This window comes from Cydia amplana, chromosome 8 (assembly GCF_948474715.1).
Source record: "Cydia amplana chromosome 8, ilCydAmpl1.1, whole genome shotgun sequence".
Classification (NCBI taxonomy): domain Eukaryota; kingdom Metazoa; phylum Arthropoda; class Insecta; order Lepidoptera; family Tortricidae; genus Cydia; species Cydia amplana.
The window spans coordinates 3,675,801-3,702,862 of NC_086076.1; the positions used below are offsets into that span (position 1 = coordinate 3,675,801).

At 38.0% G+C, this 27,062-nt stretch overlaps 1 protein-coding gene across 1 annotated transcript; it reads right to left on the reverse strand.

Moving 5' to 3' along the window:
- Positions 1–15,374: 15,374 nt before the first annotated feature.
- LOC134650499 (odorant receptor 49b-like) lies at positions 15,375–19,839 on the reverse strand. The gene is made up of 5 exons (XM_063505455.1): positions 18,774–19,839; positions 18,203–18,302; positions 17,640–17,744; positions 16,881–17,036; positions 15,375–15,454 (listed from the first exon to the last, which is right to left on the reverse strand). Exons 1-5 carry the CDS (start codon positions 19,580–19,582, stop codon positions 15,404–15,406), a joined length of 1,221 nt encoding a protein of 406 aa, XP_063361525.1. The 5' UTR covers positions 19,583–19,839; the 3' UTR covers positions 15,375–15,403.
- Positions 19,840–27,062: the final 7,223 nt, after the last annotated feature.

Genomic DNA, 27,062 nt, shown 5'->3' on the forward strand with positions numbered 1-27,062 from the left:
AGATGAGCTCGGGGCCCGGAACACGGGTCCGGAACGAAAGTCCGGAACTAGGTACACGCAGTTATTTCGAGCTTCTTAATCAAATCTCTTCCTTCTTCCCACGTGCAAATTGTCTTGTCTCCTAATGCAGATAATTTAATTTTATAAACAATACAATCGTAACGATATGTCTACAACATTTTCACAGGTTTCTTGTCGCGCGGAAACCTTTTACCCTAAATAATTTTAACCTTTTACCCATCTTTTACCTGTCTGGTTGACTGATTATACATATAAAAGGGGTTTAAGGATAACTCACGCTAGACCGGGCCGGGCCCGGGCCGGAGCTTCTGGCGCTTCGTTTTCTATGGAAAGCACCACGTGATCATTGATCAGCCGTCATAGAAAATTACATGTCGGACGCCTCGGCTCGGGCCCGGGCACGGCCCGGTCTAGCGTGAGTCATTCTTAAAAGTGGGTACCTAACAGCGGAACTCGTAAGAATCTAATTAATAGTAGGTACCTAGTGTTTAAAATTACCCACTTGTGACGCTGCTTTTAGCATAGAAATAAAACTGTAATTCCGCCTAAAACACTTAAAAATCAAGAATCGCTGTGGACAATCGTGTTTTTCCGACGACTAAATTATCTTGACGTATGGGTAACCCCATATCGCTAAACCCTCGGTATATTCATCGCTCATCAGGCCACAAAGTATCTATCTCTATTTAATGTACCTTTTTCCAAGTAACGCTCAAAAGCCCAAAAAATCCTAAAGGTTTAATACGACTCGAAACATTCCGGCAGCAGCTTAGTACATTAAACGATGTTTAACTCAAGCTGTAGTAGGTACTAGGTACCTATCTTCAGTGACAGTTTTACCACAGCTAGAGACGAATAAGTCGTAAAAACTGCATATTCTTAGGTACCACAAAACAAAGGTCAGCGTCATACAAAATTTCGACTTTTGTTGAGTTGAGGTGTGCAAGTAAAAGAAAGTTTTGAAAAAGTCTCTACTTTTGAAAGCTTCCCCTTAGAAATCGCGAAATTTTTTTCAAAAGCATTTTTTGGGAAAACGTTGACCTAGCGATAGCGATTGGCGTTATGGTGCTTCCAGTTTCATGTAAGTAAGTAGTTGTAGGCTCGATCCGAGTGGAATTTATACTTCTGACGCGATCCGGGATCCGCGACCATCCACTCAGCGGAGACGGATCAAAAGATGTAGAGGGAAATAAGAGTGACTGAGAGTGACCCATTAATCCCATTTTAAATATATAGCTGGTCAACCAAATCTTGTCAGTAAAAAAAGGCGCGAAATTCAAATTTTCTATGGGTCGATATCCCTTCGCGCCTACATTTTTCAAATTTGCCGCCTTTTTCTACTGTCAAGATCTGGTTGACCAAGTATAGCTGGTCAACCAAATCTTGTCAGTAAAAAAAGGCGCGAAATTCAAATTTTCTATGGGACGATATCCCTTCGCGCCTACATTTTCCAAATTTGCCGCCTTTTTCTACTGTCAAGATCTGGTTGGCCAAGTATATATTTTAATCTTACTTAGTCTTTGTTGTTGAATCGTCTCTGCCACAATCACAGTGGCCAACACGCAAGAATCCGGGGCAACATTTTTTTTTAAGAAATTCTCGACCTTCGTCAGTTGTCCGGGCGCGTTCCAAATTTAATTTGCTTTACACTGTGTGAGTGTTCGAATGAAGCGTAATTTAATAAAGGTGATTTAGGAGCTAACTGGGTACAGTAAGAAGGAAATTTATTAGGAGCGAGCAGGAGCTTTTTGCTTATTTTCGTAGAACTCGAATTTGTAACAGCGTATAATTATCTCATTTTCTACTAATGGTGATCTTTACGGTTTCTGACCCTCAAATAGTTGGTTTCAAGGCCTTCAAGAAGCTTGTTGTTATGTAAACTGGAAATTGTAATTTGCTGCTCAAGTACATACATCAAAAATTATAAAAAAAGCAATTGTGACTCAATGCCGTCATTCAATTTCCCATTTCTTTTTGCAGAATGATTCTCTAAAAAGTAGGTATAAAATTTTTATTTGTAGGTATGTCTTTACCCATCACGGAACAATGACATTTGGTAGGCGTGCGCGTCGAGCCAAAGCCAACACGTAGAGGCCCTTTTGACACTTGAAAAATGAAAAAAATGTTATGGATATAAAACCGGTAATAAAACGGTATGCAATTTTTCGGCAGACGCGGTGACTCGCCCTCAAGAGATGGACCCCCACAGTAAGCGACATCTAGGATGGCACATTTTACGGTACCTCCCGGCAGAACAAGTTAGAGTTTAGAGCATAATGGTAAAACCTATAAGATAAGATAATATTTATTCATTTAAAATTTTTAAAACTTACTTATGCTAATTTGATTGATACAATGGTAATTATATTTCTCAAATTTTGTTCCACACATTGCAATTGCTATCTTGGGTACCTACTACCTACTTCCTAATTCCGTCCGTTTCACCCTGAAAGGAGTGAAAGGCGTCAAATATTATGTCCAAGGTAGATTCCCTTTTCCGACCAGAATTAACATATTGTACAGAATATTTGGTAATAACAGACACCTAGCCTCTCCATAAGCAATCTTACGAGAGCGAACTTATGTACAAATTAAAGCAAGACATGCAAATCTCACGCTAAACCGGTGTATTCGAACGAGGCTAGCATGATGAGTAATCAAACAAATAAAACAAGAATATTGCTTTTCCAATCTACGATATGCGTAGTGCTCGCTACAGTCGCTACTAGCATATTATCTTACATCAAACCTTAATTGCAAATATTTGAACAAAATCTCTCTTAATGAAAAAGTCAGATATTTTGAGCATCTTTGCTACTTCTACATACCTACATGGCGCTGAAGCTGACCCAACCTCCACCAAAAGTGCGACGTCTGAACGCTGGAGATATGAATATCTATATATATAAATGCAAGTGTCCTGACTGACTGACTGACTGACTGACTGACTGACTGATTCATCAACGCAGAGCCGAAACTACAAAAGCTAGAAAGTTGAAATTTGCACACTAGGTTGAATTTATAAAGTGTACAAGAGATAAGAAGCAATTTTGAAAAATTCAACCCCTAAGGGGGTTAAAAAGGGGATGAAAGGTTGTATGGGGTGCAAGTTTTATTTTAAGCTAGGAATTTGAAACTTTGTAAAAATGTACTATATTAAAAAACAAGAAAACAAATTTCTGCGTTTTCGAAAATTCATCCCCCAAGGTGGTGAAAAAGGGGTCGAAAGTTTGTATGGAGATCAAATATTTTTGTGAGTGTTGGACTTGAAACTTTGTATATGGGGATATTATTACAAGACGGGAAAAGTAATTTCAGCGTTTTTGAAAATTCATCCCCTAACAGGGTTAAAAAGGGGTTGAAAGTTTGAATCCATTACAAATGCTTTGAAACTTCTTAGAAAGGCATAATAGCCGATGACAAAAAAAAGTAATTGCGACGTTTTAGGTAATTCAACCCCTAAGGGGGTAAAAAAGGGGATGAAACTTTGTCCTGGGGTGCAAATTTTATTTAAAGCTAGGACCTTGATACTTCGTAAAAAGGTATTAAATTAAAAAACAAGAAAACTAATTTCAGCGTTTTTAAAAATTCATCCCCCAAGGTGGTAAAAAAGGGGTTGAAAATTTGTACGGAGATCAAATATTTTTGAGAGTGCGGGACTTGAATCTTTGTATTTGGGGATATTATTAAAATACAGGAAAAGTAATTTCAGCGTTTTGTAAAATTCATCCCCTAACAGGGTTAAACAGGGGTTGAAAGTTTGAATCCATTACAAATGCTTTGAAACTTCTTAGAAAGGCATAATAGCCGATTACAAAAAAAAGTAATTGCAACGTTTTTGGAAATTTAACCCCTAAGGGGGTTAAAAAGGGGATGAAAGTTCGTCTTAGGGTGCAAATTTTATTTTAAGCTAGGAACTTGAAATTTTGCAAAAAGGTATTAAATTAAGATACAAGAAAACTAATTTCAGCGTTTTTAAAAATTCATCCCCCAAGGTGGTAAAACATGGGATTGAAAATTTGTACGGATATCAAATATTTTTGAGAGTGCGGGACTTGAATCTTTGTATTTGGGGATATTATTAGAAGACAGGAAAAGTTATTTCAGCGTTTTGTAAAATTCATCCCCTAACAGGGTTAAAAAGGGGTTGAAAATTTGTATGGAGCTCAAATTTTATTTTAAGCGAGGAACTTGAAACTTCGTAAAAATATATGTTATTAAAATACAAGAAAACTAATTTCAGCGTTTTTGAATATTCATCCCCTAAAGTGGTCAAAAAAGGGTTGAAAGTTTGTATGGATATCAAACATTTTTTCGAACGCGGGATTTGAATCTTTGTATTTCGGGATATTATTTAAATACAGGAAAAGGAATTTCAGCGTTTTGTAAAATTCATCCCCTAACAGGGTTAAACAGGGGTTGAAAGTTTGAATCCATTACAAATGCTTTAAAACTTCTTAGAAAGGCATAATAGCCGATTACAAAAAAAAAAAAATTGCAACGTTTTTGGAAATTCAAACCCCTAAGGGGGTTAAAAAGGGGATAAAAGTTCGTCTTAGGGTGCAAATTTTATTTTAAGCTAGGAACTTGAAACTTTGCAAAAAGGTATTAAATTAAGATACACGAAAACAAATTTCAGCGTTTTTAAAAATTCCTCCCCCAAGGTGGTAAAACATGGGATTGAATATTTGTACGGATATCAAATATTTTTGAGAGTGTGGGACTTGAATCTTTGTATTTCGGGATATTATTAGAAGACAGGAAAAGTTATTTCAGCGTTTTGTAAAATTCATCCCCTAACAGGGTTAAAAAGGGGTTGAAAATTTGTATGGAGCTCAAATTTTATTTTAAGCGAGGAACTTGAAACTTCGTAAAAATATATGTTATTAAAATACAAGAAAACTAATTTCAGCGTTTTTGAATATTCATCCCCTAAAGTGGTCAAAAAAGGGTTGAAAGTTTGTATGGATATCAAACATTTTTTCGAACGCGGGACTTGAATCTTTGTATTTCGGGATATTATTAAAATACAGGAAAAGTAATTTCAGCGTTTTGTAAAATTCATCCCCTAACAGGGTTAAACAGGGGTTGAAAGTTTGAATCCATTACAAATGCTTTAAAACTTCTTAGAAAGGCATAATAGCCGATTACAAAAAAAAAGTAATTGCAACGTTTTTGGAAATTCAACCCCTAAGGGGGTTAAAAAGGGGATGAAAGTTCGTCTTAGGGTGCAAATTTTATTTTAAGCTAGGAACTTGAAACTTTGCAAAAAGGTATTAAATTAAGATACACGAAAACAAATTTCAGCGTTTTTATAAATTCATCCCCCAAGGTGGTAAAACATGGGATTGAAAATTTGTACGGATATCAAATATTTTTGAGAGTGTGGGACTTGAATCTTTGTATTTCGGGATATTATTAGAAGACAGGAAAAGTTATTTCAGCGTTTTGTAAAATTCATCCCCTAACAGGGTTAAAAAGGGGTTGAAAATTTGTATGGAGCTCAAATTTTATTTTAAGCGAGGAACTTGAAACTTCGTAAAAATATATGTTATTATAATACAAGAAAACTAATTTCAGCGTTTTTGAATATTCATCCTTTAAAGTGGTCAAAAAAGGGTTGAAAGTTTGTATGGATATCAAACATTTTTTCGAACGCGGGACTTGAATCTTTGTATTTCGGGATATTATTAAAATACAGGAAAAGTAATTTCAGCGTTTTGTAAAATTCATCCCCTAACAGGGTTAAACAGGGGTTGAAAGTTTGAATCCATTACAAATGCTTTGAAACTTTTTAGAAAGGCATAATAGCCGATTACAAAAAAGTAATTGCAACGTTTTTGGAAATTCAACCCCTAAGGGGGTTAAAAAGGGGATGAAAGTTCGTCTTAGGGTGCAAATTTTATTTAAAGCTAGGAACTTGAAACTTCGTAAATAGGTAGTTAGGTAGTAGGTTTTATTAAAAAGAGGACATGAAAATCTTCTAAGGGGGTTTAGAGGGATTACATCAAGGACAATTTTATTCAGTTAGGGGCTTGAAACTTCGTAGGTTGTGAAAGAAAACTCTCATGCGTTGTATAATATTAATAATTAAGAAATGATTAACCGTCCTACCGCAATCTCTTGCTGCATAATGTTCTAAGCTAATGTAGAATATATAACCACCAATATACAAATCCACGCGTACGAAGTCGCGGGCAACAGCTAGTATCAAATATATGGATATTACACACACACACACAAATTGACTTACCCCACGGTAAGCTCAAGAAAGCTTGTGTTGTGGGTACTCAGACAACGATATATATAATATACAAATACTTAAATAAGTACATAGAAAACAACCATGACTCAGGGACAAATATCTGTGCACATCACACAAGGATCACACAGGATATACATATGTATGGTTGGGAGTCCGGCAAGTCCATCGGAGGCGGAAGAGTTTGGCTATGGGTTGAAAAAACATGATATTGATGACCAAAATAATTATGTACCTACATCTACATACCAAACTGATACTTAGACAATTTCCCGAATTTCCATTTTTTTCCCTGTCAATGTTCTGCCAATCAGTTTCGAACACAAACGAATGGTCCCGCCATCTTCATATTTGTGCGTTCTCTTCCAGCTGGCGGGCGTATTTGTCATGACACCCTAAATCCGCTCAAAACTGACCGCGAGATTCAGCTTGCACCGCTCTTTGTAGCCCTTGGCCTCTGGCTATTATGGTGCCTTTGGGCCCCAGGTTAAATAACCACCTGCTTCCGCTTACTTAATAAATACATCTACCTACCGCTTCTTAACTTTTGTTAAGCATGCTAGCCTTGCTTCCCGTAATCTGCCTTCCAAATATCTATCTCAACCCCCAAAGATATCCACAATCAGGGATCCAACAACAAATCTTGAGTTTTAGCAATTACCATGTAAATTTGAGAAGTTGGCGAAATAATTTAAACCGGATTCAACAAACAATTTATATGTTAATTCTGGAGGTGTGGGCCGGAGTGAATTAGTCGACTTGCGAGATCGTAAGGCAGGCATTCTGTACTTTATTTAAGTGAAGAAATAAAATAAATAAGGTTACGTCGAGTAAGGGAAACTACGGGACACGAAACATCAACATCAACATCAACATCAACATTTATTCAGCAAATAGGCCACAAGGGCACTTTTACACGTCAACATGGAATTTACATACAGCAAAAAAAAAAACACATCTACAATTATAAAGTACAACTTTCTAAGCCGCAAATATAAAATCAAACTAAAGTATTACATAGAGATGTATAAAGTCTCTAAATGTCGAATTACAAAAAAAAAAAACGCTATAACAATAGTATTGAAAAAAAAAGAACACAAAGATACAAAACTATAATCTAAAATTATTTAGAGATGTAAATGTCTCTAAGTGTCATCATAACTAAAAGATTACAAATATATAGTAGTTAATCAAATTATCCTTAGAGATGTATAGGGTCTCCAAGAGTCAAAATCCTGTATACCTAATTAAAACATTCATTAAGTAAGAAAATGACAATAAAAATAAAATAGCATACGAGAACCGAATGATGTGTGTCTGTGTCCATGTAATTATCCTCAAAAATAGAGTAACTAAATATAATAGCTCGTGTTAGCTTAAATAGACCAGTCTCCACAAACAGCACCCGTTCACGAATATGACGCGTATCTCAGCCATCGCCTCTCTCAACCTTCATTCGGGAAAGTGGCGACCCGATCAACAACGCCACCGTAAGCAAAGACTTTTAAGCGAGCATGACATATTCAAGCTGCCGGGCCATATTAATATTTAAATTGTAATAACGTATAACTGTGAGACACAACATTTTGTTCTTGTATGTTACATAAAAAAACGGTAAATCTTCACATAATTACCAAGCTAAATGCCCTATATTGACTTAGAGATGTATAGGTCTCTAAGTGTCGGAATCATTAAAAATATAAGTATGTACAAATAAAATAAAAATAAAATTAAAACTAAAACTTAGAGATGTATAAGGTCTCCAAGTGTCAAAAATTAAAATTAAATTAAGCAATATAAACAATATAATTAATCGAGAACATGATGGTCTCATGTGTCAATTCTACTGGACACTAGCATGATTAATTTACAATGAAAAGAAAAAAAAAAGAAAAACAATACATATTTATTTAACTCTTATTATACTATCGAAATCAAGCTGCCGGCTTAAAGGCATCTCTATCATCTATAAAATCATTTACAGTGTAGTACGCCTTACTCAACAAGGAGCGCTTAATGTGTGACTTAAATTTGTTAAGTGGTAAATTCGCTATATCAGTGGGAACTTTGTTATAAAAACGTGTACAGTTCCCGACGAAAGACGTACTAACCTTACGGAGGCGGTGGGCGGGCACAGCAAGTTTATGTTTGTTTCTAGTGTTATAGTTATGGATATCACTGTTAAGCTTGAATTCATGGACGTTTTTCCGAACATACATAATATTCTCAAGTATGTATTGAGATGCAAGGGTAAGAATGTTCACTTCTTTGAATTTCTCTCTCAGGGATGCTCGAGCGCCCAGTCCATAGATAGAACGTACAGCTCGTTTTTGCAGCACAAATATTGTCTGAATGTCTGCCGCTTTTCCCCACAACAGAATTCCATACGACATAACACTGTGGAAGTAGCTAAAGTATACCAGCCTGGCCGTCTCTACGTTTGTCAGCTGTCTGATTCGCCTCACTGCATAGGCAGCAGAACTAAGTTTGCCGGCTAGAGTGGCTATATGTGCATGCCACTGCAGTTTTGCGTCTAAAGTGACTCCAAGGAAAACCGTTCGATCTTCGAATTCCAGCGTATCACCTTTTATTTTAATATTGCTGTTGTTTACCTGCTTGACGTTCGGCAGCGTAAATTTGATGCACTTGGTTTTCTTGGCATTCAAAAGTAAGTTATTTGCCGTAAACCAGTCTACTATGGTGGATAGTGCATCGTTAATGTTATCGAAGCTGTTTTCCTTCCTGTCTACTTTAAATATAAGAGAAGTGTCATCTGCAAATAACACTATATCATGTCTATCTTGCACTACTTTTGGTAGATCATTAATGTATACCAAAAACAGAAAGGGACCAAGAATTGAACCTTGAGGCACTCCAAGAGCTACTGGGGACCCCGCCGATTGAGCTCCATTGATAACTACTCGCTGAGTTCTATCCGAAAGGTACGAAGAAACAAGATCAAGGGCAGTAGCTTTTATCCCATAGCGGCATAATTTTCTTTTTAAATTCTCGTGATCAACGCAATCAAATGCCTTTGATAGATCACAGAAAATTCCAACAGCATCTTGAGCTTTTTCCCAAGCGTCAAAGATGTGTTTTAGAAGTACCGCACCGGCGTCAGTAGTTGACCGACCTCGGGTAAAACCAAATTGATTATTGTCAAGCAATTTATTTCTGTTAAAATGAGACAAAAGTTGATTAAGAATAAGTTTCTCGAAAACTTTGCTTAACGCCGGTAGTATTGAAATTGGTCTAAAGTTGGTGGGGTCTGTTCTCGTTCCAGATTTAAACAGTGGGATAATTTTGCTGTGTTTCATAATATCTGGAAAAATTCCAGTATCAATACATCTGTTGAAAATCTCGGCTAAATATGGTGCGATCGATTCTACAATAGAATGTAATACTTTTACTGATAATCCCCAGAGATCTTCCGTTTTCTTTAAGTTTAATGATCTGAAAGTTTTAAGAACTATATTCGGAGTGACATAAGAAAATGTGAACATTTCTGTACATTCCGCTACTGTTGTCTTCAGAATTTCTTCAGCGACCTCTGGCGATGAATTAAGTGACTTAGTTGTTTCTACCGGTATATTCGAGAAAAACTGCTCGAAATGATCTGCCACTTCACGGTCGGAACTTACTAAAGTGTCAGCAATTCGTAGGTTGTAATGCGGATCCTTCATTTTACGTTTTCCAGTTTCGTTGTTGATTACTTGCCATACAGTTTTAACTTTATCGCTGGAATTTAGAATCTTTTTGGACAAATAATCAGCTTTAGCGGCGACACACATCATCTTAAAAGATTTTGAAAAATTCTTTACGTACTCTAGAAATTCCGGCCTTTTATCTGTTGTTCTCAAATCATATAAATCATAGAGTTGGCGTCTCTTCTCGTGAATATCCGGCGTAGCCCAGTCGCTAAATTTAGTCTTGATCTTGCCCTGCGACTTCTTTGGAATGAAACATGCATCAAATTCCTTTTTAATACAGTTAAACAACTCGGAGCTCAAACAGTCAGGATTATCCTGGGTACATGAAAGATAACATAAGCTTCTTTTGATATTTCGGTTGAATAACTCCAAACGCCTTTCGGAAATCGTTCTGCACATAGTGTCTTGTGGAATTTCCTCAATTTTCCCGCTGAAAGAGGCTTTTACTCCACAGTGGTCAGAACTTAGGGTGTTTATAACAGCTTTACAAATCGCATCCTGGTTACTGAAGATGTTATCTATACATGTAGCACTGGTTGCTGTGATTCTAGTAGGTTCACAAAATAGATTGACTAAATTGAAGGACTTAAAAGTATTTAGTAACCTTTCACACAATGGCGAGTTTTCTAGCAAATTAATGTTAAAATCACCACATACAATTATAATTTTCTGACTTCTAAAAACAGCAATAAGCACTTCATCTATGACCGATTCGAATAAATTATAGTCTGCCGATGGGGGTCTGTACACGCATATAATTATAAATTGTTCCAACTCAACACAGGAAAGTTCTATATGGCGTTCCACAGACATGTCAACAATGTCTCTACGCTCCTTACTTTTTAAATTATGTTTAACCATTATCAATGACCCGCCGCGGTTACAGGATCTCCTAAAAAAAGAACTTACTATACTATGATTATTGAAGTTAAACATAAATTCATGACCTTTAAGCCAGTGCTCAGTTACACAGAGAATGTCAACATTCGTGGACTGTAAAAACAGATCAATTTCGAGTTCCTTACAGGTAAATCCTTGGATATTTTGGTGAACCAAGTTCAATAAATTGGTTTTACTAATCATACTAGCATCGTAGCGATCAATAGGAACGGAGCCGGCTGGTGCACACGTTGTCGGAGCGGTTAGTTTAAATTCATATCACCAGGCGGCTCCATCTCAAAACCTACACTACCAAGGCGTACAATATTATTAGGCGACTTAAGGCTACTAGACGCCGGGCTAGCCACGACGGGGTCTTCAATATTATATGCTAACAGATTAGCACACCGTGCTAGACATCTTCTCGGGAGGTAGGTTCTTTTATGGGGCATAACAAAATCGTCTACAAATTTATTCGTATCAAAATACGAAATCGTACTACTGTACAAGGAAAGGTTATACAACAAAGAATTGTAACGAAATACCCTCTTATTGACCTCGCTCGACATTCTATATGGGAGCGCACAGATAATTATTTTTGCAACCCCGGCCCGGTCAATCGCCGAGAGCGTAGCGGATAATTTTAAGATATCTCGCTTAGTACAGTCGACACTATTCCCTACGAAAACTACAAGCGTCGAGTCGCGGTCAAACTCGCCCGCGGCAATACAATCGACCAGACGATCGACGGAGGCCCCCGGGTGACAGTTGTTGATGACGCCCCGCGACAAGCGCTCCACCAGCAGCGCGCCCAGGCCGGCGCCCCACTCGTCCGAGTACAGGGCGGTGCGCGCGGGGATACGTGGGCGCGGCGGCGAGGCTGCCGGCGAGGCGAGGCGAGGCGGCGATTGAGCCAGCTCAACAAAGCTCTGCGGCGATGGTGCCGGCGAGGGGAGGCGAGGCGGCGGTGGAGCAGGCTCGACGTAGGTCAGCAGCGATAGAGCCAGCTGGACGAGGCTCGGCGGTGATGGAGCCGGCTCGACGAGGCCCGGCAGCGATGGAGCCGGCTCGCCAAGGCCCGGCTGCGATGGAGCTAGCTCGACGAGGCTCGATGGTGATAGTGGGGGCCGAGGCGCCGGGTCCACGAGGCTGGGGGCAGGCTCGGGGTCGCGGCGCGGCTCGGGCGCGAGGGAGGCGCGCGACGCGAACAGGGCGCGCAGCGCGGGCGAGCCCGGCGCGGCCAGGACGGCGCGCAGCGCGGGCGACTCCGGCGCGGCGGGGCGTGGCGGGGGCCGCGGCGACTCCATGCGCAGAGGGTAGCCGCTGCCCGGTTCTAGAACATTATTCATAAAGGCTATGTATTCCTGTAATGCTTTACTTGATAGCTCGTCTCTATTATTGAGATCTTTTAACTTTGATTCTAATTTTCTTAATTCATCGGAGCGGTAATTCAATTCTTCTACTGTCTGGTCTAGTTGATATTGACAGCGTAGAAGTTCATCGCATAAGGCGACACTATTACATTTAGATTGCAGTGCCTTGAATACAGACTTATGGCGTTTTAGTAAAAGTTTTGATCTCTTTATGAATCTACTTAGTTTTAAATAATTTTTAATTTTCTTGGATCCGTTCAGTGTAATTTTGTTATCATCACTCCTGCCCTCTATCGGCACAGAACTTGTCGAACCTACAGTTCCTAACATTGATGTGCTGTCAATAACTAAATCTACTTCAAAACTATTAAGTTCAGCAAAAATACTTAAATTATTGTCGGGAGGTCCGGACTGGCCTGCGCAATACTTGCATGTATTTTTTGCTTCCGACTCCTCCAGCTGCTGTTCCAGGTCCTGAATGCGTTGCAATGCCCGCTCGTGTATCTCCTGGCATTGTTGGAATCTGTCAACGGCAACCTGAAGTTCATCCCGCTGCCCTTGCATGTCTTCAAATTCGACATCCTGATTTGCAAGCTGAGTTTTGAGAGTAGTATTTGTTCGAACAACACTCTCAAATTGCTGTTCACTCTCTTCCTGTTCTTGAAGGAGTTTTTTATTCAACTCATTGGCTTCTTTGAGATCTTTCTGTAGTTGTTGCACTTTGGCCACCAGGACATCTCTGCGTGTAGTCATTTTAGTGGTTTTTGCTGTAAACATATTCATAATGTGAGATATCTGAGCCAGAGAAATGAATGAATTACAATGCTTTTAACAGAATATAGTGACTAGAATAATGTAAACATGAATCCACTGATTTGATTTTCTATGTAAGATTTCATACAATAAACTTTATTATTCACTGTCGTACAAGTTAACTGATCACCACAGGGTAAGATTTAATTGTTTTTAAGGTGATTTAATAAGGAATTACGATATTTTGATATGTTAAAATCCTGTTAAGTATATTACAAACAAAGTGCTCCTCAAAACATCTAAAGGTAACACAAATGGAAGTATGGCAACTAGTAATTCTGGATAAATAAATTAAAACTAGGCTTATAAATTATGAAAACAATACTCATCTGTAAATATCCTCGTAGAAATACAGGCAAATGCGGTGCAAGTTTAAATTTTAAACGTTACATTCGTTGACAGTTGCCTTGTTTTTTGTCGTCAATATTTTGCTTCCTATGTTACATGAAAACTTATAATAACACTTGTCCACTTTAATTACAATATGATGCTTCCATTTATCACAATATTTTCTTTATTTCTACATTATACTAATTTATTTTCCGTATTTAAATACGAAGAGCAAATTTGACGTTTAGCCAGCCAGCCAGAAAAACACTTGTATGGGAATTAAACAGTTTCAGTTAAAAACCATTTTGTCCTTTATAAATGACTGAGATCTCCATGCAGTAGAGGTATGTTCATGCAGGTACCTATTTATGAACACCTTGGCTGCTCCGATGTATTGATAGGTACTAGTGATAGCGACTGTATTATAGGTGGGTATGGGTACATCACACTAAACACTTACACAGCTTTATATGTTAAGCCTGCACAAATAGTTTGAAAGCTCAGACCGAGCAGCGCTCTTAAGACTACCATTGGACACACTTGCAGTAATCCGGTAGATTTGGATTTGGGCATGCGTGGCGTCTTACGAACGTGACCTTGCTGAGACATCTAGATACCTAAAATAATATATATCACATCGAATAAACTCAATTTTGCACGACGTGTCTTAATACAAGTACTACCTAAAGTAGATTTTCTCAAGGTACATCCCACACAATCTTGATTTTAACGTCGAAATATCCCCGTTTACTAAATAAATTCAGTTTATCATAAGTAATTATTGCCTATGGTGGCTATGGTCTCCAGTTTTTGTCTATATTTTTGTCTTTTTACCTACTTATGTTCAGGGGCCATAAACAGATTCATACATTAAGTTAGTATGGGATGTGTTAAGACTTAAGATAATCTTTTTATACAAAACCCAAAACGCTGTAAATTTTAGCCCTAGCCCTAGTTTAAAACGGCAGAATCTACTAGAGATTCGGCTTCATTCTTAATTAAACATAGCACAGTTGATCATGTTGATCTATTTAATCAGTAGTGGATTATTTTGGTGATATACTTAATTCAAATACGCAATCTGCAATGGAAAATCCTAGAACTTTCTTTATTTTGAATAGAAAACTATAATGAGACTGCGACGTTTATTATTTGTATTAATAAAAGGTAAAACGGACGGTCGTACGTCTTACAGCTAAAATCGAATACAGCTCGATATTTCAAACCGTTTCGAAGATCTTAATCATTTGTGGTAGGTTAGGTCTAAGGCCGCGGCAATTTTTTTAAATAACTTCTTCTTAAGCCGGGAGCGCTGCAACTGTTCTATAAAAAATACTGATAAATTGCTGATGGATTAGAAAAAGGGTACCAAAATTACCAACATTACAAACAACTGAAAGGAGCGAACCTTTATTGATCAGAGTTAATTCTATCAATTCGTCGTTAATAATTTCATTATTAAATCCCTCCTAAACCATTCTGAAAGACGGCCCCTAAGGTCCGACCTAATTGCATAAATATGTTTTGAATTTTAAATGCCTGGTAAGACTTTTCAGAGGTAAATTTTATTATTATTTCATTATCAACTTTGGCCATTAGTTCCCTCTGGGATTGCCCGGATTGTACTCAGGGACTCCTAGAGGAGGGACCTTACCAAAATAGGGACTTACTTTTAGTACTAAATTAGACAATTTTATTGTTATTCGATACAAGCTTTATGTTTAGATCACGTTTTGTGTTTGTTCATGTTTTTCCTATTGCGTAAGTACCTACTGTTAATATGTGATATGCCAGACAACTTTATTTTTAGGTACAGCGAGAGAATAGAATTCATTCACAAAGTGGCCATGGACTTCTGCTATTAAATACTTAACGAAATAATTATTCTACGTGCTATTCAGTTTTCTAATGGTGATCAAAGTGGTGAACCGTAACAGTAAGTAATGTAGGTAATTTTGTGTGGATGTGTAGATTTTGATGTGTGGATGTGTAGATTTTGAATTGGGCTTGGGCTTCTACTTTGTTTCTTTCAGCAGGGTAAAGAAACTGTAGCTGGTTTTTAGGATCTGAAACAATAAATTATAAGTCCTTTATAATATAACTTCACATTTACATAACTTGGAAGAGAAAGCACTCATCATCTTCCTTGCGTTGCCCGGCCCGGCATGTTGCCACGGCTCATGGGAGCCTGGGGTCCGCTTGGCAACTGATCCCAAGAATTGGCGTAGGCACTTACAGTTTTTATGCAAGCGACTGCAGTCAGACCTTCCAACCCAGAGGGTAAACTAAACCTTATTGGGATTAGTCCGGTTTCCTCACGATGTTTGGAAGAAAAAGCACAATCATTTGCTATTAACAATACAAAATAATATTTTCACCTCAGCAGCTCGAACAAGGGTACTTTGATTCTTAAAAACAGTGAGCAAAATGCGATTTTGCTCACTGAGTGAGACAAAATGACATTCAAGTGACCTTTATAGTCAAATGTCATTTCAACATGCGGGGTCTAATAAAAGTTCGAAATACTTGGGTTCTATTATCTCTGTCCCTTTTACACTGTTAGCAAAAAGAAACAGACAAAAAAAATAAGTTAAAACGACATTCAACAGTATATTCACGGTTTATAATAGACCCCCGAAAAACTTCAGACCGCATCGTTCCAAACCACGTACGAGTATGAATTCTTAATAATTAATAAATAAAAATAAAGTTTAAGATTTCATAAAAACTGATAAAATACTATATTTTAGGTATTTTATTGTACAATTAAAATAACGAACTCAAAAAATACACAGATCATCACGCAAAATTAATTATTTTACTTTTAAGAATTTCTACCATAGTTGACAAATAGTACGTATCCGCAATTCGGACCGTATCCTACAAAGATTTTTTTTGTTGTCAAAGTTGGCGATTGAAGTGTCAGTTAATGTTTGTTATTTCTATATTATTTTACTGGAATTTATTATTACGTTTTGTTTTTGTGTTCCATTGCGGTAATTAAACTTAATTGTTTGTATATCTTAAGAAAACATGAGTGCAGGTATTAAGTGATGAAGAAGGATTACATTTTTCAAGTTGTCTAATAGGTATGTTCTCACTGCGCTGAGGTGAAAAATGTTGTGTACTACACGAGATCAAAGTTATTTACATCTCGTGCGCTTTTGAGTCCCTTACTACGCTCAAGATTCTAAATTAGATTCACTCGCTACGCTCGTGAATCTATTATAGAATCTTTCGCTTGCACGGGACTCAAATAAGCACTCGAAGAAATATCAAACTTTGATCACTTGTTGTACAAATAACTATTTCGTTATCAAAGACATTTAATTTTAGGTATAACATGTGAAGATTATACCTACATATCGATGACTGGGTATTAGCCGAATATTCGTGGCACCTCTAGCCTGGACGTAAATATGACTAAAGTTTCAATTGAAATAGGTAGGTACCTACTTCCCGGTATAATTCAAGGATTCACTAGGTACTTACTGCAATAAAGGTGTTGAGAGACATTTCATTACATGGTCCAGCTTTGAAACAAAGCCGTTTGGACGTGGTGTGTTGCAGCAAAATTATTTCCTTTTGTATTTTCGCATCCATGGTTATCCATTTGCTTTCGAATATACCGGAGCTAACTGATAAACTCTGTAATAAATAAAGTCTTAAAAAATAACGATTAACGGTTTTTTTAAGTCTTGTCTTGTCAGCTCTGGAAACAGTCATACCTACATATCGAATTTAAACTGTTGTGAGACATACTAACATTGAATAATTTATGGTTTAGATTTAGACTCATTTTAAGTCACTCGCGCGACATGTTTCGGAGAGCCTACTGAGCCTAGGTCTCCTTTCTCAAGCACTAAACAGCAGCAGCGAGCAGCGTAGACCGTAGTACTATTACATATTTATTCTGTGGCAGCGTTCACGACGGCCGTGTATCGCGTAGGTACGTGGCGGCGCGCCGTGTCGACGCTGCGCGCGCGCTTAGAACACCGGCACAGAGGGCCTACCGCGAACCACGTTCGAAGTGTTGCCTCTCTATCGCACTTGTAAATTCGTACGTAAGTGTGACAGGGAGGCAACACGTCCAACGTGGTTCGCGGTAGGCCCTCAGAATAAGTAATAGTATACATACACCGGTTAGGGGAGGTCTTCCGCAGTAGGTAATTGTAGGCGCCGGTGTGTGTTTCGGCTTGGGTCACCTAACACTTGTAGCGATACACAGCAAGAACTATTTATTATACTAACCTCTACTGTAACTTCATTGCTGAACCAATAGAATACCAAAAGTTGGACTATAATGCCAAATACGAATAGCATGGCCGCCATCATTGCAGGTAAATCGCCTGACGCCTGAAATGACAAATTTAATTTAATTATCATTATTATACCTATTCCATTTGTGTTTGGAATGAATAAGTTTCACTGTTTTTTTTAGTTACATTTTCTATGGCTAAGGGGCTGTCCATAAATTACGTCATCGATTTTTGACCCCCCCCCCCCCCTCCTAAAATCATCCAAAAATCATGCTTCGAATGACCCCGTTTCCTCCTACGTCTTACTACCATCATCCGATGTCCAGTCCCCCCCTAATTTGAAATGACGTAATTTATGAATAGCCCCTAATCGGCCTAATCGCTTTCTTAGACATCGATATTTATGTCGAATCGAAATTACCATAAAACCCTTATTTATAGCGAAGACAATGTGAATAGCGAGAGTCCACTATTTTTTTGCACAAATGTGACTGTGCAAGTGTGCACACATTAAGAATTACACAAACGATTACGATTATGATTATAGGCACTTACATTTGAGATTTCTATGATGCAGGATCCTAGGTTTATAGATACCACAATAATGTATATGAACATTACGGGTGATATCAATTTTTGGAATAACTTCTGGTGCCTGCAAATAGATGCGACGGAGACAAGGTAAAATTAGGTACGGATTTTGTCATTTCTATAGCAACTTCATCATGGCTACTTTTACTTTAATTAACCTATTGGTCATAATGACCTAGCGTCATAGACTAGGAATCCTCTAGACGGAGTTTAGAGCAATTATTTCATGAAACCGATGCTGCCAAAAATACGGGGGTGCGGGGGGACGAGGTGAGCGAATCCCGTGCCGTGATTGGTCCGTTGATTCGTTCAAAGACACGGACCAATCACGGCACGGGATTCTGACACTTTGACTCGAAGATAGAGTAAAACTACCATATATAGTGGCAGAGGGGGTAGCGTTACTATGCTCAGTCTAGAGGATGTCTTGTCTGTGCCTAGCGTATACCACACAGCACAGCAAGAGCGGCAAGCAAAAAGTAGAAAAATATCTCCACTGCTATGAATAAGCTTGTTTAATAAAATGATATCTTACTCGATGAGTGACGTGTGGAAACGGTGACATTTAATAATGTTCTCGTGACTTCGTTCTTTGCTCTCAGGGTCTATAACTTTGGTACAAAAGACGCGAGAAATCTTGAGCTGACCGGCGAAAAATATGAACGTAGATATCACCATCGAGTCCCAAGAGATGACGTAAGAACTCATTATATTACCTAGAATTGTCTGAAGAACCATAGAATAATAGTATCCTGGCGGAAAATCTTGGTTGAAAGGAACGTAAAATTGGAAAAGCGGTACGTAAATATCTGTTCCGTTCTCCACAATTTGATTTTTCTGGTACGGATCAGTGAATAAACTTATGTTGCAACAGATAACCATAAACCAAAATGGGTAAATGACTCTTCTACTCCTCGTAATATACTCGTCCATGACGTCGATAACTTCTTCATCTTCATCAGAGAGCTGTCGCAGCTCTGTGCGTGACATATAGTCGATCAGTTTCTCCCAGAGATGATGGTCCTTTCGGAAATAGATGGCCTTAGGTGTGCCCATGTGAAAAGGGGCGGTTTGTAGAAGGAAAAGGAGAGCACTTAGACTTAAGCCGATCACACACTTTAAATACTGACTAAAGAAAAAGGTCATGGTAATGTAATATACCATCTGTTTAAAACGGGTGGATTTTAATTCCATGTTCGGATGCCAGTTTCCCGTGAGGTTTATAAAGCTGAGATATGGACCCGCCGAAGGGTGTTCAGGGTTTTCAAGGCATCTTAGCATGTTCTGAAGAGAAAAACGCGATGGTTTTTTATTTCTAATTCGTTTATATCCCTCTATAGACATTTTTGAACGTTGGATGGCTTCCAAAGATAAGTCTAATACTGTTTGAACCTGTCGAATGAATGAATTGTCCGATCAAATATAATGAAAATTGGCGTGAGAATTCTAGAGGTGAATTGCAGTAGCCATGAATGTTTGATGGCGAATATTTCAGGCATGTGATTTGTGTTACGCGTAATAACAGTACGAGACTTCCCTGATTGGATTTGTACTTGAATATTTAATTGCTATCATTTTCTTTCCCTTCTACAGAGATTATTAATCTTTATATCCAGTTACAAAACGACATTAACTAATATGCCATTGAATATAATACAAACCAGTAAATTAAGTAAATCGTGCGTAAAATTAAGCTTTCAACGTGTTTAATGCTTTAGATAATAGTTTTAAATTTATTTAATTAACGTTAAATGGTTCTGAAAAGCTTCATTATTACTCTATGGTAAAACCAATTTTTCACCACACCAGCTCGGAAAGGCTTACTTTGCACTTCAAGAACCGATAGCGAAGTTGCAGTTGCAAAGTAATCAAATGCAAATTTTGAGTTTTTTTCTTATGTTTTCTGGTAGAATTGACTTTTAAATGATGATTTTGGATGATAAATATTTAATAACATTCATTTGGATTTGATTTGGTTTGATTTTGTTTGATATTTTACATTTCATATTTGCTTCGGATTGGTGTGGTGAAAAATTTTGTGTTTCACTCGGGGGCAAATTTTGTTTAACCCTCGTGCTTTGAAACCCTCGCAACGCTCAAGATTCAATTTTTCGAACCACTCGCTACGCTCATGGTTCAATTCTGGAATCTTTCGCTTGCTCGGTTATCAATATTAGCACGAGCGGTTAAACAACAACTTTGCCCCCTTGTAAAACACTTGCGGCAGCCGCTTGAACTAATTTTACTCCATAAGATTTAACGTAGAAAGTCCGACAAAATGAGGGCAGCACGAGTCGTGCACATAGCGAATAGGTACTTCCATAGAGAAAAAAATACATAGAGTGCTCACTCCATACATCAGTTTTAGTACCAAAAAGACTATTAGCATCTAGCATCGAGTAGCGGAACTATCAGCACTGCTACTTGTTGATACATCTATTGTCAAGTAGCAGTACTGATAGTTCCGCTACTCGATGCTAGATGTAGACACCGAAATTAATAGTCTGAACTGATGTATGGAGTGAGCACTCTATGTATTTTTTTCTCTATGGTACTTCTTACCTTACTTTATTTGATTCAAGTACCTACTGAGTCCATGGAGGCTCATTTCAATACTGCGCGGCTTAGGTGTTAGAATTATCAAGAGTACGAGTTTCTAACTTCCTTTCCTTTGCCAGTTGCCAGCTATAGCTAGGCATTTTAAACTCCAATAAAACCCTGCCAAACTCGCGGGAGGAAGTTCCGTTGAATGCTAAGACTCTCCTTACACCCTGATAAGATCAGGGGCGGAAATTAAGAGGAAATTGTATTTGTTTCTTATACAGCGACGTCCGCACAATAAGGCCTTCTTGGAAACCAAATTAATTTTGATTTAGTTCGGAGAACAAAAGGTTTAACTATGTTTTGTTATTTCCACGTGAACTGTTCGAGCGTTTATTTCCTTTAATGTAAATGTCAGCAAAATAGAGTCGGACCAATAAAAGTCTACAGCGGATTTGATAGAAGTTTGACGTTTAAAATAACACTTGCACTGCGTGGGCTATCAAATCCGCTGCAGACTTTTCTTGGTCTGACTCATGTTCACTTTGTTGCAGCTACATGTGTTTATAAATAAAATAATAATAATATAACTCTTGCTTTAGGTACAGTAAGTGGCTATAGAACACTTTAATTACATATATGATATTAATTATGTAGTAAGTGCCTATTAGGTATATGAGCTGCATAGAAAAGTGGATACTTATATTACTTATATATGTTAGGGCACCGACTGTACGCGTAGGACAGTCTCATACATATTATAACACGACGGTCGCCTTAGACCAGCGGTCGGCAACCTTTTAGCAGCCAAGGGCCATAATAGTCGAAGTAGACGCGGGCCGTACTTTGTTAATATTTATGACTTTATCAGACATTGTCGTTTGTCAATATTACATACAAAATTGCCAGGGAGGCTCGCGGGCAGCAAATGACAGCTTCACGGGCCGCATGTTGCCGATCGCTCCCTTAGACCTAAAAAAATTACTTCTTTCCTCACACTCTCCTGTCATCGTGACCTATACTTGGTCAACCAGATCTTGACAGTAGAAAAAGGCGGCAAATTTGAAAAATGTAGGCGCAAAAGGATAGAAAATTTGAATTTCGCGCCTTTTTTTCTCTCTCTCTCTGCGTAGCCTTATCCCATCATTTGGGGTCGGCTCTCCTAGTCCTTCTTCGCCAGGACGCTCTGTCCCGGGTTGTCTCAGATGTGACATTTGCATCTTTCATGTCTTTATTTATGGTAGCTATCCATGCTTGGCGGGGTCGCCCTCTTCCTCTTGTTGGCGCCGGAAACATCTCGAGTACTTGTCGGGTCATGTGTTCGGGTGGGCGACGCATTACATGCCCGTACCATCTAAGTCGGCCTTCCACTAGCTTCTCTTGGATCGGTTTTACCCTGAAGCTACCACGGATGAGGGTATTTCGGATGCGATCTAGCAGCGTTACACCTCCAGCCCAGCGCAACATCCTCATTTCAGCGACATGTAGTCTATTCTCTTGTTGCTTTTTGAGGGGCCAGCACTCGGCGCCATACGTTAGAGCTGGTCGTACGGCCGTTTTATAGACTTTGCCTTTAATGTGTACAGGCATTCTCTTGTCGCACAACACTCCTGTTAGCTCTTTCCATTTCACCCATCCTGTGTTAATTCGCTGTGTTATGTCTGCGTCGATAGTTGCATCGGTGGTGATGACTGAGCATAGATATTTGAAACAGTCGGCTCTATTCAGGGGTGTGCCTTCAAGACTAATTGTGTTACTGTTGCTATTGCCGCTGAAATTACAGTGTACGTATTCGGTCTTTTGTTTGCTGATTCGCAGTCCGGCTTCCTCTAGCGCGACTCTCCATTGCTCCAGTATTTGCTGTAGGTGTTCTGCATTCTCACTGACGAGTGCTATATCGTCAGCGTAAAGCAGGTCCCAGGGGGGTGGCCGTTGCAGCTTCGCGGTTAGATGGTTCATTACTAGATTAAAGAGCAAGGGGCTCAGCGCTGAGCCCTGGTGAACTCCAACCTTAACTTCGAATTCATCACTTAGACCAGCCGGGCAACGTACTCTTGTTGTCACGTCCTTGTACATGTCTTTGACAACGCTGATGTAATATTCTGGTACGTTATGTGCTCGTAATGCCCGCCAAATCAAGTCTCTTGGAACTCGGTCGAAGGCTTTCTCTAGGTCGATGAACACCATATGTAGATCAGTCTTTCTGTCCCGATACTTTTCCATTAAGATTCTTATGGTATGGATGGCGTCCGTGGTCGACTTTCCTGCGACGAAGCCGCACTGGTTTTCTGTGACCTCTGTGAGTTCAAGCAGTCTCCTGTTTATTACTCGTTCCCATATTTTAAGGGTGTGCGATATTAATTTAATTGCGCGGTGATTTCCACACAGCCTGATATCTCCCTTATTTTTGTAGAATGGGACTAGGTAGCTTTTCCTCCACGCCTTTGGAATACCCTTGGCCAGAATTTTATTAAAGATGGTGGTCAGGAACGCTATACCATCCGGCCCTAGTTTCTTCCACAACTCAGCAGGTATATTATCGGGGGCCTTATTCGACATGCCAATTTTGACGTCGCATGTTGAAGTTCATTTGAATCTGAACTATCGTGGGTTGTCGAATAGGTAAAGATCATTATCTGTCAGTGAATCTCATGTAAACAAATCATTTCATCGCTAGACTTGATTGTCTATTGGTATGGCCGCCATGTTTGGATTTATGACATTTAAAAGGGGATTCTATGGCATAGAGTAAACTGCATTTCTATTTTCTATAGTTTTTTGATTCCTCTACTCGACGCAAGATGGAGTTAACAGTCAAATTTTGATCTTGGCGTTATAAAAATAAACCGCAAGAACATGACATGCAGTTGCGTTGGTGTAGATCTATCATGAAAACGAATATATGACAATTGTCCAGAATTAAAAAAAAACTTGACAATAAACATACAGCAATACATATACCACTAAATGTCAAAAAGAAAACAGATTTATTATAATTACTAGGTAACAAATTATATATAAAGTTTAAATTTTAAACCAATCGTCGTGGTTCTTAGCAATGAACTTCTTGTAACTTGTGTGAAAAATATCATTTGATATTACACCAATTACTTTATGGTGAAGTAAAATATCATGAGTCATGAGGAAGACGGAGTAGCCAGTAGCCACAATAAGCTATATTTTTGTCCTCTGGGTTAGATGGCAGTGAAATAGGGAGAGATAGTGAAGAATGCGGCAAAATAAGCATTTATTGTGTTGTTAGTAGTTAGTAGACTAGTTTTTTTTTTCTAAAAATGAAAATTGACGCAACAGCAAGCTCATAGCCCCCTATGAGCCAGTCTATTAGGTGCAGGCTTAAGGGCTAATCCCGGGGGAAGCGGAGCGTCGGCGACTAGCTGGTGCATCTGCTTATTAACCTCTTCTCACTTTTACCTCAGGTCCTTTGATTAATAAATTAAGGTAAAATTCGTAAGAACTAGTGCCTGTGTCATATTCTAAATTGGACGCTATGCCTAATTAGTTGTTATAAATTAAATAAAATAATTATTTATTTAATTAAATTTATAACAACGCAACGTGGGGTTATTCATGATGAATTTTAATGGCTTATATAAGACAGCGGTCGTATATTGCCTTAGAAATTTGGATTTTGTCAGTTTGAATGAACAGCAAACTGGAGACATTGAGATTAATTTTAAACTTATTATTTTAGGTGTTCGTAAGAAATAAGGTATTGACAGACATTGACGGAAAATCGCGAAAACCCGGCCAGGTGCGTCGGACCACGCAAAACGGAGGAGGATTCCATACTTACTTCTTCTACCATGTATCCATATGCCAAAATAGCAACAAAAAAGCCGAACAAAAATACCGTTTCTTCGCAGCACTAGATTTCAGTCCTTTTTTTAGAAAAGTAATATGTTTAGGTACATAATATATATATGTAAGTAATTTTGTTATGTGAAACTTATATGTTGTGTTACGAGACTTACGAGTAGGTAACTTTAAACTTTAACAGCCTAACAGATCCCAATAAGGCCTAGTTTACCCTCTGGGTTGGAAGGTCAGATGGCAGTTGCTTTCGGAAAAACTAGTGCCTACGTCAATCCTTGGGATTAATTGTCAAGAGAACAATAGGTTCTCATGATCCGTGGCAAAATCGAGATAACGCGAGGAAGAATAACTTTGTCACAAGAATATTTGGCCAAATATAAATCCTTATTTTAATACTCTCGTGTATTTGACCTACCTACTCGTATTGAGTCGTATTTTGCCACCTAGTAGCCTCGAATTGGTTGTTATATGTGGCTTTCCATAAATTAAGGGTCCTTATGCTTCAATAAGGACGTTTTCATGGGGTCCCGTTGTTTCCCATAAAGTTTTAAGTCATAATGTATTGTTTGTCATATTATCATTACTCATAAAACTGAAACCGTTAACATTTCAAGATTTTAGTTAGGTTATCCTATAGATAGGTTAGGTTAGGTTAGATTTGTTTTATGGCAATCCTGAAAAGTGACGTGTTTCTGAACTAAATGAATTATGACTAACGAAAATTCGAGCAAACAATACATTATGGCTTAAAACTATTTGGGAAACAATAGAGACCCCGTTTTCATCTGAAGTTGCAATAGAAATTGAAAAAGCCACATTTTTTCAAGCTTTTACTTAGTTTTATCTGTCCCGTTGGTTGTCTGTCTGTTCCAATGTGGTTCCAATCAAATCATGCAAATTAAATCCCAACAAAAACATAAATGTGAAATGAGAGCCAAGTTCAATATTGAGAATACGTGTCGTTGTTGACTCGCCGACAAAAGAATTGAGATCTATATGGGTGCCAAGTTCTGTGCTGTGTAGAAAATCCTGAAATTATAAAGGATTTGTCTTGGCTAGTTAGATAAAGAGGCAAATAGCTGAGTTTCGATTTTCGCACTTCCCGATAGGGCCCTTTGTAAACAAACCGCCTTGATGTGTCTATGTCAAATTATTAATTGTCTGTGAAAACTTGTTAAAAAAAGTTTAAAGCAAAGGCGTAGGCAAAGAGTAGTATAATATGTATATAGCTGGTCAACCAAATCTTGTCAGTAAAAAAAGGCACGAAATTCAAATCTTCCATGGGACGATATCCCTTCGCGCCTACATTTTTCAAAATTGCCGACTTTTTCTACTGTCAAGATCTGGTTGACCAAGTATACCTATATAGCGCTGGCGGTACACCGAGAAATTCAGTAAAATGCTGCAAATGATGTTAAAGGTATGAAAATCAATACGATTGATCTTTAGAACATTTGAAACAATTTGACCCGAAGCACCAACAAATAAAAAAAAAACGAGAGGAGTTATGACGTCATCTTTTTTTGTAAGGAATAAAAAAATATTGTTTAAAAACCTATCGTGTTTGGTATTAAACGAAAGGGCTTTCTGAGCCGATTCCAAACATATATCACATCATTACATTTCAGTATTTTTTTTTTAATTATAATATAAATAATTTTCAAAACATACCAATTAAGTTTGGGATTCTCCAGATACAATACGGTAAATTTTTTTTTGTAAAATATACCTCTAATCTTATACCTAATATCCTCATATCTAACCCTAATAAAGCAATTTTGAAATTATATACATTTAGTTTTTTTTTTATTTTTCAATTTTACATAGTGTGATCTATGAATCTCTCAATTAAATATTTAAAAAGAAAGCATAAAATTAATATATAACGGTTTTTTTCAGAAAGTCGCTTATATCTCGAAATCTATAAGTCGTAGTAAAAATTGTCTATGTAATAATTAAGAAAGAATTAACCGAAAAAACTCACCTTTAACGTCCCCCCTTTCCCGAGTTCTCCACCCCCCACTCATCTGAACTTTTTCTTACTTAAAGCTTAGATATTACCAAAGGAACATGTAATAGTATTTTATGCAACTGTTGTTTAAGAGAGGTCAAAAAAGGCGAGTGGCGTGAGTAACAATAACAACAAACAACAACCGAAAATTGTTAATAAAGACGCCACTAGTATTTTTTGACTCGGTTAAACAACGTTGCATACAATACTTTTTCTACGACCAAGCACTTACTTTGAAATGCAATGAAATAATAATAAAAATGGATGATGATGATTGTTTCATGTCCTAATGTGATAGGTTGTTCAGTGCGTGGGTTTCTTAAGGGGAACGAAAATTTCATTATTTTTGCGCTACGACGCACGGTTTAGGAGATACAGCCCTATAAAGATGAAAATAATCGTACCATTAACCAAAACATGTCTATGGTTTACTCATCT